The sequence below is a fragment of the Chaetodon trifascialis genome, chromosome 7 (genome assembly GCF_039877785.1).
Source record: "Chaetodon trifascialis isolate fChaTrf1 chromosome 7, fChaTrf1.hap1, whole genome shotgun sequence".
Lineage (NCBI taxonomy): Eukaryota > Metazoa > Chordata > Actinopteri > Chaetodontiformes > Chaetodontidae > Chaetodon > Chaetodon trifascialis.
In genome coordinates, this window is record NC_092062.1 from 16,803,616 (window position 1) to 16,818,609 (window position 14,994).

The window sequence follows — 14,994 nt, forward strand, 5'->3', positions numbered from 1 at the left end:
GACCCTGCTGCAGATTTAATGCAGTAACCACACATATTCCCAAAGCTCTCCATCTCTGAAGCGCACGCACGCACGCACGCACGCACGCACACCATTCACTTACACTGTGAACTACACTCTAATTTTGGTCTAATCATTTAAAAAATATCGAAGAGCTATTTGAAATCTGAAAGAAAGCAATGACTACACAATCTTTTCTTACTTCACTGGTTCATTTCTAGTTAGTCAGCTTTTCCCACTTTAAAAGTGAAGAGGAGGGTATCTCAGATGGGTTGCCAGGTTTTCCACAGACACTCCCAAACCTCTTGACTTGCATATATTTGCAAAGGAGGAGACAAAACATGCAAATACCACATTTTTACAGTCCATACTGTCTGAGTCACTGTAATGCTCTTAACATATTATTCTTTGATTAAGTCATCAGCTCTTTCCTCCCTTTATGTGATCAAGGAAATATGAAACTGATCAGCACTCTCCTCTGACCATGTGCAAGACGTCTCTCAGCACAGGTCTCAGCCCCAGAGATGCTAGCCATTCAAAATTTAGATATTCCAAGAGAATATCCTCCATCACCAACAGTCAATAGCTATTAATTACTGGGTGCAGGCACTCGATGCAGGTCGATATGGAACAGCTATTTCACTGCCTGTTGGGTAATTGTCTCCCAGATCTCATTAAAAGATGGAGTTGAGGAGAGAAGAGGAAGGCAATGAGGGAGAGAGGAAGAAAGAAAACAGATGTGGGAGAAAAGGGAGAACGGGAGAACAAGCAGAAAATCATCTAAATGGGATAAATCTCACTCTGCTGCCTGAGAGGCTTGTGTGTAACTTCGTGATTTTGGCAGCCCTCCATTTTCAACTCCCACCTGTTGGCGTCATCTTAGGTACACACACACAAAAATTGTATTTCTATCACTTTTGGGGACATGGCATTGACTTACATTCATTTCCGGTACACTTACCCCAACCAGTACCACTACTTATAAATCCCTAACCCTTACCCATAACCTTACCCTAACCCAAGTCTTACATTATGAGGACTGGTCCCCATAAGGAAGGTGAGTCCTCACAATGTAGTTGTGTAAACAGATAAGCAGATTTATGTACCCTCACCCTGAGTAACACACATCTATCCATCCATCCTCCTCCAACATGCACATTCTTCTATCCTTGTGAGGACCCACGTTGACTTAATGCAGTCCCCAGCCTCTTACCCTCACCTTAAGCTTTACAACTAAATGCCTAATCCCAACCCTAACCCTAACCCAAATCTAAACTAACCTTTAAAACCGAGTCTGAACTCCCAAACAGCGCTTTGAAGAGATCGAGAACTAGCAAAAATGTCCTCAGTGCTGCTTAAAAATTTGCTCTGTCCTCACTATGTAGCAAGTGTACAAACAAACACACACACACACACACACACACACACACACACACACACACACACACACACACACACACACACACACACACACACACACACACACACCACAAAACGTTAACAAAAAAAACAACAACAACTTGGCATCAATAAATCGGTTTATTTAAAAGAATATGTTACAATTTATTACAGTAAGCGACGTAACCAAACACTTTGTCTTAAATTTTACATTTCAACATGTCAAAGAATCTGCAGGTTGTCAATCTCCATTGTCTTCTCAGCGTGGCTCTCTGAAAGCCAAACCATAGCAGGTGAAAAACTGAACAACAGAGACGCTGAATTCAACATTGTATCTTACTGAAATAAATAATGTTAGTGACGCTTAACTTTAGTCCGAATGAGAGAGAGGGAGAGGGGGGAGCGCACACTTGGAGGTGGAAAGATCAGACAATCGAACATGTCAGACATGATCTAGTAAACAGGCAAGAATCCTGGGAAATGCGTTCGGCCTTTAGGATTGCACATTCAATCACTCAATTCAAGGCTCAGCACATTCAATTAAACCTCTTTTACACACCTACAAAGGTCTGTTGAAGCTCATTCATCATCAAAAATGGCTTTTGTGAACAGCACCATCGTTACAAACAGAACTCTCAGTAACAGCCACCGATGTCAGTCAATGTATGCTCTTTACATGTTTGTAGATCGCAAAAAATACTGCTGGTATTCCCATTGCGACAACTGAATATTATGATTTACCAACATTTGTTGGCATCATATCGTGATCACATGATTGTCTTTGCTTTGAGCATCAGTTAGGTTATCTTGCATGTGATCTGGCATTAATTAGCCATATTATTTTAAACAGTATATTTATTTTGGAAAGTCTGCTCATCGCTATCATGATAATCAACAGTTGCTAATAGTCAAGCTCATCTTACAAAAGCTGGTAGCAACTGAACATGTAATTTCTTTCAGATTGAGTAAGAAAAATGTCCTTCTAAATGAGCTGATAATGCGATAAAACTATTTCGATTTGATGAATAAGGTAGTAATATCAAAAAGTGCAATGATTAATATTTAACGTCAGCATTAAACCTCCTCAGATCTAATGATGTCATGACCTGTAATTACATTACTTTAGGTTTTATTTATTCGTCAGCCTGGAGTCACCATAGTGTCATCAGATAATAATGTTATTACATTATCATTATTAGATTATTTCATTAAAGAGAACATTCACTGGGCTCATTTAGAAGGATGTTAAATCACACTGTTTATTATTACATTACACTGCAGTTACGTGATCAGTTGCTACAAAGCCTTTAGTGAATGTGCAGTTATCCTCATATCCATCATGTCGATGAAGGGAGCAGGCTTTTTGCTAAGAAATCCTCTTCCCACTTAACCTGAATCTGGAGTATATGAGTGGTTTAACAACACAGCAAAGGACCAGCTACAGAGATAAATAGTGCTGCCGTCTGAATTACAGGCCTATTATAAATCATGTGGGAGTTCTCAGGAACTAAGTAATCGCTGCCTGCAAGGGACCACGCAGGAAGAGAAGGACCCCTGCTGTCTCGCATGGGTAATGCACACTAAACATTGTGAACTACACTCACCAGTGCTCCACATCACTGCTGCTCCCCAGTGGCCTCAAAACCTTAGCATGGAGTGTTCTTATAATACTATAAATACAGAAAAGCTAAATGCATGGCTCTGCACATTGCACATATCATTTGATGATGCAGTGCATTGTCATACTGTAGTCAGTCAGTCAAAACATGAATGTAAACTAAGTGCAGGCTAGTTCCAGTATTATGCCCACTGTCTGCATCTTAGTTTACACTTCACACATGTGGAGGTTTTTAATACTGTTGGATAAAGTGCAACATAAGTCTAAAGTTTAACTTGTTCCTGCTCGTGTGTCAAATCCTCACGACTGTGTGCTCTGCGCAGCCAAATCTATGAAAGTTGTGTCTAATAATCCTACAAAACGCCTGCTTTCTCTCTCCCTTCTCTCATTTGCCACATTACAATGTTAATTGTTTCCGTTCATAAATGCAAATTTAGCGGCAAACAGATGAAAATGTATGCATGTGACGTAATTCAGCCGTGACTTACATTCTGAGGGCCTCGCTGAGGTTGGCCCCTTGCCTTCTGGCGCCCCCTTGCACGTATAGTTAACATGCACAAACGCACTTGCACGCTAACAACTGGCCAAAAAGACAAAGAAGACACTGCTGCTCTGATCCATGAAACTGAGATGCTAAATGCTTCCTGCAGTCAGCCCTCAGTATCGCTGCTCATGTGTTATCTGTCTTCCCCATCCACTTTCCCTTGTTAGTCCACTGATATTTCACTGACACTTCAGCTCTCTCTTCCCATGTACAAGTCACATCCCAGTTTAAGTCCCTGCCAGTAAGAAGAAGGCTTGCATGAATCCATGACTTTAAGTCTATAGAGTCCTTGCCTCTTTTAGACAGGGCTCTGCTTTATGCATGATTATGATGTGCTGGATTCAAGAGTTCTGGTTCATGTTTCTGTAGCTTTTTATGTTTCTGCTTAATCGATCTGGTCAGTTGCAGATTCTCGTTGGTTTGTGTGTGTCAGGCATAGCTTCTCGTGTTGCAGCTGATGGGGTGTAAATGACGACCATGTGGTTAATAGCTGAGTGTTGCTGGGTCTGGGGCTAGATGGGGGCCGAACTGAGCCGAGTCGGTGATGACGGTGTCCAGTTAAGAGGTAACGATCTCCCTTCCTAGGTGCCTCCATCCCTTCTGTGCCTCAGCAGCTGGAAAATATTCTGCAACAGAAACAGCAATCAAGACGAAGACACACAAACTCAGAGACAGAAAACACACAAAGTCACCCAGGGTACGACTGGATCATAGACTAGACAGAGGCAGGCAAAGCCTTACCTTGCCACACATACCATCTTTACTGCAGTTCTTATTGTCCTTGTCTGTAGCCTCCTCTTCCACCTGTAGAAACACACACATAGCAGGTATGAGAGAAGGACACAAATGAATGGCTTGTAATAGAGTAGGTTTGTCTGGTAGTCCAGTAGATGGTCCATACCTCCTTCCTCCACTTCAGCTCACAGAAGACTCTCTCGAAGCACTCATGCATGTAGTTGAACTGCACATCAGCCATGGACAGCAAATACAAAGACAGAAACAGGGATTTAGATTTTAGAAAAGATCGATGTTGATATGGTTTACATATTTTCCTTTAAAAGAATAGTTTGACATTTGGGGAAATACACTCTTTTATCACTTTCTGTCAGACAATTAGATGTCGAGATGGACACCACTCTCATGTCTGTATTGTAAGTATAAGGTTGCAGACTGCAAACAAGGAAACAGATAGCCTAGCCACCCTTTAAGCTCACCGATTAACACATTAGTTCATTTACTTAAACTGTACAAAAACTAAAGTGTAAAATGAAATTTGCACTTTTAGAAATAGTCATGTGGCGGACTACTTCATGGCTGGGACCTTCCTGGAGGCTCCGCTGGTTGCATAGCAACTGCTCACAGTCAATAAAAAGTGTAGACATTGTGTAACTGAAGTATGTACATTGCTTTTACACTACACCCTTTGTGTGGATTAAACAAACCAGATAAAACGTGTTAACGTGTTGAGCTTTAGAGGTGCTGATGGGTATGTTTTGTTTCCATTTGACAGAGCCACGCGAGCTGTCTCCTTCTATTCCCAGTCTTTGTGCTACGTGTAGTTAGGTGAACAGTCTTTAGGTAAAGCTAAACTAGCCATTATATTTACTGTACAGATGTTACTCGTCTGCAACATTCATCACTTGAATTCTTGCTGCTAAACTGTCTGGGTAGAATTAAAAAACCTGAAGATCAGCTGTCACTGCTATAATTTAAAGGAATAGTTTGACATTATAAAAATGCACTTATCTGTTTTTTTTTGTTTTTTTGTTTGCAGAGAGCAGCACATGTGTAATAATTTGCATATTACTCACATAGGGTGTAAATATCTTGACCCAGCGTGGCTTCTTCTCTCCTCGTGCATATTCAAAACAGAAGGCCATGCCCTCTTCATCTGTGTCCCACCTCTGCATTTCCCCCCAGTCGAACGCGATCACCTGGTTCTGCAAAAACACTGACACTTTAGTGCACTACATCCACTGTACATACAACTATATATGTTTAAACAAAGGGACACACGCCAACGAACAGTTGCCCTTGCCTCGAGTGTCCCTTCCTCAGTGCAGGCATGTAGCTTGAAGTGGTGAATGCTGATGGCTGTGATGACATGGCCTTTACGTCGGGAATCGCAGGAACAGTGGGGGAATATGATCTCATTGTAGCCCTCGCAACCCCTCAAAAGACTCAGATACTGAGAGAGAAAGAGACAGAGGAGACAAGATAGTATATATATATAGATTTTTTTTAACTATATATTATAATATGTAGTTCTGCAACCAAAGTTTAGATGCAGGATGCACCTTCTGATGTATCTAAGCTTTACTGCCATAAAGCAGAGTACAGTCAGACACTGTAGTTATTCTCTGCAGCTCAACTGATATGAAAATAGGGTGTATTATATTTGCCTGCTGGGGCAAGTTTAATCTCTCCAAAGTGAGGGTAATTTATTTATGTTTTCAGACAGAAAATAACTCCCTCATTTTCTCCATGCACATTTTCCCTGCGAGGATTTGTGTCTGTGACACTCTGGTCAAACCTACACTCTCACTGTTTTCCACTTTGTTATATCACACACAGTGGAGGGAGACAGGTGGGAGAGAGAGGCTGACATAAGACACACTGAACTACAATGGGTAACTCTATATGTCTCTGTCTGAACGGTATCATGAACGGTAGCAGCTGTGCGGTGTCTGTCCATGTGTGAGAGGCTGACCATGGACATCTTCTTCTGCTCTGCCAGCTTCTGCAGCTGGTAGGACTTCTGCTCTGCTTTGATGAAGCCTTTCTTCACATCATCCACGGCCTGCAAAGACACAATCAAATAGAGGACACTTAAAAAAAAAAAGAAAAGAAAAAACACATATGTATGCACACATACCACAAAGCAAGACACAAGACGAATGCACACACCTGGTGAAAGAAGTAGTTAACAGCAAGCTGGTTGTCATTGAGCAGAATCTCCTCTTCTGTAGTGAAGAGCCACTTGCGCAGGGTGAGGCAGGTTCCTGGGATGGCTGAGGTATAGTTCTGTACATAGAGTTTGTGGGGGAACTCGTTGGGGGCAAGCTTACGTACTGAAGAAGAGCGAGAGGAAAAAGGGAGGGAGGGAAAGGAGAAAGAAGAGGGTGATATCCCATTACCTCTTTTTGTGGATTTTGTGCCTTTGTTTTGAAAGTGCAGCTGCAGAGACAGAAAAGGGGGAGAGAGGATGGGGCTGACAGACTTGGTAAGGACACAGCCTTAGTACACAGGCTGGCTGTGGACTCTCACACTCGTTGTAGTCTTTTTTTAAAGTTTGTTTGAATTAAAAACTGGGAGACAAAGAAACGAAATAGCCAATTGCAAGGCGATAAAAAAACAACACATCAAACAGAAGAGAAGAGGTGTTACAGAGGTGAGAACAGAGGCGTGAAAGCAAGACTGAGGATCAGTTTCAAGAAGTGATCTAACAGATGACAGAGATTTACTTTCTCAGGCACACCAAAGTCCAATAGCTTTGGCGAAGGCAAAGGGCCAGTTCATCTCAGCTTTAAAGCAGAAAACAGATGCACATGGGGTTAAAAAGTCATTGCTATAACTTTGGTTATGCTTTAAGTCAACCATGAAACTAAAAGGTAACCCAGAGAGAAAAGGCTCGATGAAGGGTGGTGATTCATCATCTTGTTTTTTCTCCAGGTAGAATTCAAGCAGCTGCCTTTCCACCCATTTGGCAAATAAGAGAGATTTGGAGAGCAGAAGGGCTGCAAAATATTTATGATAATCTAATCTGCAACTGATAAAAACATGGGTGACTTTCTCCACATCAGTGAGGAGGAATAAAATGCTTAACTTCTCATTTATTGGCTGTCTGAAAGAAATAATTAGGAACTCTTGTGACCTGCATGCAAAACTCATCAAAATCCCTCGTTTTTACTGCTACTGTACCGCTGCTTCTCTCTTTGTAGTAACAGACAGAGCACGCAGTTCACGGAGGATAAACTCAGTGGTGCTGCGTGTTGAAAAGAAGTACCTTTCATACAGTTTTATTTTAGCTGCTCTGGCCTTGAGAAACCAAGGACCAGCTGTAGTGACATGTAAGAATATTCAAGTACAAAGCCACTCTGCTATTCACTTTAGATTATTTTCAAAAGGATGTCACTGAGGAGTCATTAGAAAGATGGAAAATATTTTCAGGGCAGAAAAGGAGCACAGGCACAAAACTCAAAGCTCAATTACGTGTTCGTACTAACCGAAGGTGTGGTTGATGACCTCAAACAGAGCAAAGTAGCTGGCTGTCACACTGTCCATCCCTAGCTTCATAACCACCGCCTGAAAGAGAGAGAGGCAGAGACAGAACGAGAGGGGGTGAAAACAGGAAATGGAAAAAATACTGGCGAGATGACGACAGTGTTAATTCAGGCCTGTGTATGCATTCACCTGGTAGACCTGGTCTGTCGTGGAGTTTTTGCGGACTCGGACGGTGAGCGTGGTTTTGTCGGGCATGGCTATTCTCAACTCCACATCTGACACGCCATTATAGTTCTAGGTCATGAGAAGGAGAGATAAACTGTGTGGTGAGTCACAGGCAGACGACCGCAGGAAGGTTCACACAAGGAGGTTTTTCTTTCTCACCTCGTCTGATTCAGACAGGAACTCCTGCATGATGTCACTTTCTCCAATTACCCGTACAGAGCACACTGCAGACCAGACACGAGTCATATTAGGTCAAGAGTTTTTTATGTGTTTTATATGAAATAACAGCGGGTGACATAAACAGCGTAGTTGTACAGTTGGGAGTGGACAATATTTCTCTCAGAGCTTTCCACTCTTTCTGCCCTATTATTTAACTTTACACACACCAGAGAGCAACATGCTAATTGCTATTATTACTCTGACTTTACAAAAGGCTTACAGAAACACCGCACCCCCCTTCTCTCTCCCCCTGACCTTTCTCCAGGTATTCTTCCAGGCCTCTGCGTCGTGCGTCCAGCTGCTGCTCAGACAGGGAAAAGGGCCATTTCCCAGGCAGCTTGGGGAACGTAAAGTTGGCAAACTCCCTCTTTAGGTTTTGGTGCAGGATCACAAATTCACGGTAGCGCTTGGAGCACAGCTGCCTGCCTGCCATGTACACGTTATACACCTGGATGAAAGAGAGGGCAGAGAAAGTGAATAATGAAAATGAACAAACAGGGATTATTTCTAATGCTTTGTTGGAACACATGATTTTCTTACTCTCGTCCACTCCTGTTTAAACTTACACCCTTTCACTGACCAGTTTTCCTATTTGAGTCTTAGCTCATTCATTCCCCTCCTCTCAATTAGACATCACCGAGTTCACCCACCACAAACTTTTCCTGGTTGAGCTCAGTGTGTTTGTAGCTTGGCACAGAGATGGGGACGGCCTGCTTGTCGGAGTAGTCGTAGCAGGACTGGGCTGAGACGTCATCTCCAGGATCCAGGCAGTCGGCCTCCTGGGGCGGTACGGACAGCACGGCCAGCACCAGCTCCCTCTCTCCAGCCCGGATCAGGTCCACCACCTGCTTGTGGGTCGCTCCCTCTACATTCACACCATTACTGTTGAAAACATGGAGGAAGGGATGTAGATGTCGGAGCAATGAGACTATTAGTTCTGTTTATGCAAAGAATTTCATCATATACTGCAATAAATACTATCTTGGTTAAAATACACAGCTTTCAATAAGAGTACTACCTATGTTGATTGTGTCTGAGGCTTCAGTTTGCACTAGACTAAATTTTAGATATCCAGGAGTAAAAATACAAGATAACAGTAACAACAGAAAACAATCAAATACAATAACATTGAAAACAGTACCATCAAAACTGACCATAGACACACTGACAGCAATGAAAAATTGGTGAGTTCCACAAAGGCGTCATTTATGAAGGACTGTTGTATTCAGACAATTGTAATTCATATCATTTTGCAATGTAAACTCATCTCAAGGGGAAAGAGTGAAGCACTGAATTTTGAAATTCTTAGCATGACAGATTTATGAACTATTGTCATCCCTCAACAGTACATAAATTCTGATTGAAACAGCAGAAAGTGGAGAAAGAGTAATAGATAACAAATGAGCCACCCTTTGCAAACAGCTCCTGTTTATGCATGGCAGAGTGACAGATGTTTTGTCCTCAGAACCACTCTGGGCTCACATCTTTCCCCTCAGGGATAGGGCCTTTGGTTTATGTCATTAGCACAGCTGAGCATGAGCAACACTGGGTGTGTGCCCTCTGGCAGGCATGTGTCAGAGGCGTGACAGCGCTGTACCAACCTGACCTGTAGCGGACTTTACTCAAAACAGCCACAGCATCAGCATCACTTTCAGCTGTCTAAAACAAAATTCCAATGTCATGGGTAGGTTGGCAAATAAATATTTGAGCCATGCCAGAATGAGATTCAGTAAATTATACTATTCTGTACTTTAGGTTTCATGCTGATGTAATGGGTTTTTGCAATTTAAACAAATGCTTGCAAATATTAGCATGAGTGCATAAGCTGGCCAAACATCAACTTGAACATTTTCCAAAGACTGCCTCAAAAGTCACTTATTATTCATTCAAAAGACTCATGTTAGAATATATCTCAAACAGGTAAAACTAAATTCTCAAGTCTGCTCACTACCAAGCCCCTGCTCTCCATTCCCACCCTGACCAAAGTCCTGTTTGCTGATTTGCAACATATATGTTCATATATGTATATTGTACACGCTTCAGACAGACCTTGCTTCAGACAGAACTTGTGACTGACATCTGATCTGTTAAGTACGCCGCTGTGTCACAGTATGGCTCACACTAACAGGGTCACACACAGCCAAAGCTCAGCGGGCACATGCTCTCTAATATCTAATAACTCAATGGAAAGAGACAGCTTGAAAGGGAGGCCTTCGAATCCAGAGTTCACATAGCAAAGCTAGAACTAGTGCTGATGAGGAAAGATGATTATGAGGGTAGAAATAATCAAAGACCAATAGGGGAGACCCAAATAAAATCCTCCTGCAGGTGCAGTGGGACAAAGAGCACATGTCTCCTACAACACAAAATATAGACTAAGCATTTTGGCAGCCCTTTCGTTCGAGCAGCTTTATGATTATATAATAAGCACCTGATGTAGTGGCCTTTGCACTTGCACTCTCAGCACTTCTGAGCGTGATAAATAGTTTTTAAGAGACATTTTCGTGTGTGTCATATCTTGAGTTCTTCTGCCTTTACAATTCAAGACGATAATCGATTTGTTTACATCACTGCCGAAGAGTGGAGTCTACTCTTTTGTACTCAATGGATGTTAGCAAGCACAAATACACATAAAAAACTACAAACTAATTCTGCAACAACACTATACACTGCACAGCTTAAAGGGAGAACAGGGAACATCCTGAGTATTTAACATTACACATATGATCAATAAGGAGGCTGAAGGAAGTTGTCTAGCACTATAGATTATTCTGCATCAAAGGCTCAGAGGCAGGCATTGTTTGTAATAGTGCAAGGAAGTATTGACTGCAAATAGAATAGCAGAGGCTCTATACCACTGCAGCTAGTAAGCCAGTGGTCCACTGTGCATATGCTTCCTTCATGTGTACATACTGTGCCTTGCCAGCAAGGCAGAAGAGCTCTGTGCAGCACCAAAGTCAAATCTTCAGCTAAATACAATAACGAATGTATAAAGATCCAGTCATACTTTGGCCTGTCTTACTCCCTTTTTGGGGACACAGTCGAGGAGGTCCCAAATGAGGCTAGTAAAGCACTCTTAGCTGAAGCCTACACAGAGACCAGATGAATTAGTGCAAAGGGTAGGTCTAAACATGAACACAAACATTACATGCATCACAATGAACAATCAAAGCATGATACTGACCAAAATAACTGATAGGGCGATGAAACACAAGGACAAATGCACATACATACATCCACATGCTTGCACACAAGCCCATAGAAATAATGGGGTCAACAAACTGCCAGGTTACTGCAGGCCATCCATTACCAAAGCAGTGTGCAAAAGCCAGCCAATGAGATACTGCACTTCAGAGAGCGAAGCCAATCAGAATTGAACTGAAGGCATCCCTCCCTTTCTGCATCACCTTATTCCACACAAACAGACACACAGAAGCGCCAGTGCTGATGCTGAGCTGTATGCTGCGTGTTCCTCTCCATAGCGACAGAGCCTAACATCAGCAAGCAGTCTCCACGCATACTAACGTGCCAGTGAGGACAAGCACTTTCATCCCAAATGCAGCACACATATCAGAGCTCACTGATACTAACATCTTAGGCCGGTGTCCTTAATTCGCCAAACTCAGTGATGCTGGTGATAATGCTTTGCCTCGTTTTAACCTTCAGGCTTAATGAAAGAAAAACACGCTGTGCTGCAGAAATGTTGCACACCGCATCTGGTTAAGATGATATGAATGAGGGGTGACTTGAGAATATCTGGCGTGCTGTGGATGAGAGGAATAGGTTTCAGTGTGACGGGAATCCCTAATGATGCCTGGATCTTTGCTCTCGGACACACACAGACACTCCTTTCATTAGGATGAACGGCTATTCTGCCCTGCAAGACCACTATGATAGTGCATGCACACACAGGCTTGTTGGTGGTCCCGGCAGGAGACAGTGAATGATGCCCACAGGTCCTGCTTGCATTGATTTTCATTGACAACCACTCCGAGATGGAAGAATCGTTTGCACGTTACTCACAATATGCTGTTGGTTGAACTAAGACAGTAACGTAAGCCACTTACACTTCAAGAATCCTGTCTCCCTTCGAAATACCGGCTCTGTCGGCAGCACCTCCCGGTAGAACAGCACTGACATGCTGCAGTGGAGCGTACAGTTCTCCGTTAATGCTCCGTAGTTGCCCACCTTCACTAACTTGTCCCCGAACATTGAAACCATAGCCCGAGTCGGACTTCACTATTCGAACTAGCCGTGGGCCTGAGGTAACGGTGGTTGCCGTCTGGCAGCTGCCGCCGGTGCCCGGTGTAACGTTACCGCTACCGGAGCCGTTACGAGAGGAAGGGTGAGGCAACGGAGGGACCGATGAACAACTTCCTTGCCCCTCGACGTCCGCCATTTTTCTACACTATTTGTATCATCCACTCGGATTCAGCTAGCGATAAATATCCTCCAAACATTAGCTGGTAGTAGCAGGCTAATCAGCTTGGCTAGCTAACTGACCGAGATCACCGGAAAAAGCCGACAGTCTCCGATGATTCGCGAGACCGCCCCAGGATACGTTCCATGTGGGTCATTTCAGAGTCCTTTGTGAGTGTGAATCAGTGAGCTCCCTGTGCAGGCCACATATGTGTATTCAGTTGAGAGTCAGCGTTATTTTCAGGTTAAAGTTTTCTGGTTTTATTTGTCTTATGAGATTCTAAACTGCATATGTTTAGGTTTTGCATTGTTGTTTGCTGCAAAACAAGCAATTTAATGATTTCACATTGGATTTTAGGAAATCGTGAAAAAGCCCTAGGTTGAATTTGTGTCAACTGGAATAATTGGAATAATTCCTAATATGTTATTCCAGCCATAGCTTGTGTTTTGTCTTTCTACAGCTGTGAGGACACCCCCTTGTGGGTTTTTTTGTTTGTTCGTTTATTTTCAGATCCACCTCTTAACAGGCTAATTAGATGCGTAATGCAAACTTTTCTCCTTTTAGAGTATTAGGTGAACACTGTTCATCCCCTTTGTTTAACATCCTAATTGACTCCAGCCATGAGACTGACATAGCTCACATGAATACTTCAGAGTGAAAAATCTAAACACAAGGGGTCAGCATCGGGAAGGCTGCAAAAGCATCTGCAGTTGACAAGCCAATGGTGAGCATGAATTATGTGAACACAACACAGTCACTAAAATCTTAAGCAACATGTGTGTGATTACTTGAAGATATCACATCAGTTTTTTTTTTTTTTGGAGATGGAACAAGCTGCTTATGTGGTTTGGAGATCTATGCATACTTACAGGTTGCCACTGCAGTTTGAAGCTTTGCAGATGTAAAGCTGTTTGCCTCTTCCTCAGTGCAATGGCATGTTCTTTGTGTAAAGCATCCAAACAGTGACATAATAGTGAGCGTTTAACTATGGGATGGGCCCCTGAATGATGAGCTAAGAGAGGACTAGGCAGGGTCAGATCGCTCAGTGTGCATGATATTTGCACTTTTTTTATGAACACACAAAACATTCATAGATAAGTAACAATAATGAATGCGACGACGTTTATTTTTATTTGTTTATTAGGCACTTCTGGCATTCAAAATCAGTGATGCACACTCAAAGTCGGCGCATCTCAAATCCTTCAAGCCAACATAATAACCCATCTATGATTAATGTGTTTGTGTTTAACCAAGTTTTCAGTCTCAGAACATGTGATGATGACATATGTTTTATAGATGTCTGTAGTACTGGTGCAAGTAAGAGCACTCTTTTTTTTTTTTCATTTAGCACAAATTAAATAAGGCAAAAAGTTCTGAAGCAAGTGTTTATTTTCCACAGCAAATCACACTGAGGGCTGCTACAAAAGTGACGAACTCCTGGAAATTAACAACACCATCTCCGTCGTTATCCAGCATCTTGAAGAAATCGTCCACCTGAGCTTTGTTGCAGCTCTAAAGAAAGAAAAACGGAAGGGGCTGTAAATTTGTAAGACATCAAAAATATCTCAAAGAGGTATTCACAGCGCTCTCTTGCAGTTGTGCTACATCTTTCCTCATCATCTTTGTCATTTACTTACATCTAACGGGAAACCCTCATGCTTGAGCAGATCACAGACTTCTTTCTTGGTTAAAGTTGTTGCGTCTCCGTCTTTTCCAGCGTGTCTGTCGAAGGCAGACCTGAGGAGCTGCATTGCCTTCATGATGTCTGACATGGTGGCTGGAAAAAGAAAATGTTGTTGACTGTCTAGTCCAATATTTATTTATTTCTTCATTTCACATGGCCACGGCAGTGCAGTAATGTGGTAATGCTTTATTTAAACGTGCAGATCGGACTCCTGCTTTGGAACATCCTATTAAAAGACTGGATGCAGCCGGATGAAGAGCTTGTAAAGATCAGGAATGTAACAGCACAACAGACTTCCTCACTTGTCTGATGATTAAAATTAAAATTCAGATCATTGTAGACTAAAATTCTTACTTTCCCTTTCAGCCTTGCCCTTTTCTCTATCCCTCAGTACATTTCCAGTGCCCACTCACTTTTTTCTTCTCAGTGGCTTTAGCTCTGCTTTGTCATGCACTGTTCTCACTGACTCATTTTCACTTCCTCTCAGTTTTCCCACCCTGCTGCAAGGCTTTAGACTTTTTTAAACAACTTTTCATTTGTTTGAAATAGTTTTCCCCAGAATCCTTGGCAACCTAAATGTATTGAATTCCCCCCATTTTTGTCACGATTGCACAATTGTTATACTCCAACCATACATTTACATGTTAATCCTTTTCAGAAGC

The 14,994-nt window shown here is 42.4% G+C and overlaps 1 protein-coding gene across 2 annotated transcripts; it reads right to left on the reverse strand.

Annotated features, from left to right (window-relative positions):
- Nucleotides 1-1,522: 1,522 nt before the first annotated feature.
- On the reverse strand, nucleotides 1,523-12,748 carry snx27b (sorting nexin 27b). Of its 2 annotated transcripts, none has more exons than XM_070966773.1 (13): nucleotides 12,296-12,748; nucleotides 8,879-9,110; nucleotides 8,484-8,676; nucleotides 8,169-8,233; nucleotides 7,974-8,078; nucleotides 7,787-7,865; nucleotides 6,468-6,631; nucleotides 6,271-6,360; nucleotides 5,599-5,748; nucleotides 5,372-5,500; nucleotides 4,462-4,521; nucleotides 4,316-4,364; nucleotides 1,523-4,186 (listed from the first exon to the last, which is right to left on the reverse strand). In XM_070966773.1, exons 1-13 carry the CDS (start codon nucleotides 12,625-12,627, stop codon nucleotides 4,119-4,121), a joined length of 1,716 nt encoding a protein of 571 aa, XP_070822874.1. In that variant the 5' UTR covers nucleotides 12,628-12,748; the 3' UTR covers nucleotides 1,523-4,118. The 2 variants fall into 2 exon arrangements, with proteins under 2 accessions (XP_070822874.1, XP_070822875.1); XM_070966774.1 differs by having other exon boundaries at nucleotides 4,302-4,364; nucleotides 12,296-12,734.
- Nucleotides 12,749-14,994: the final 2,246 nt, after the last annotated feature.

What these genes read in the sequence shown, in the direction of transcription:
- snx27b (XM_070966773.1), bottom strand. Translation starts at nt 12,627, where the DNA reads ATGGCGGACGTCGAGGGGCAAGGAAGTTGTTCATCGGTCCCTCCGTTG. An exon ending in TTAACTACTTCTTTCACCAG is followed by an intron (nt 6,361 to 6,467) that starts GTGTGTGCATTC and finishes GTGTCTTTGCAG; the next exon opens with GCCGTGGATGATGTGAAGAA. An exon ending in TCAAGATATTTACACCCTAT is followed by an intron (nt 4,522 to 5,371) that starts GTGAGTAATATG and finishes GCTGATGTGCAG; the next exon opens with TTCAACTACATGCATGAGTG.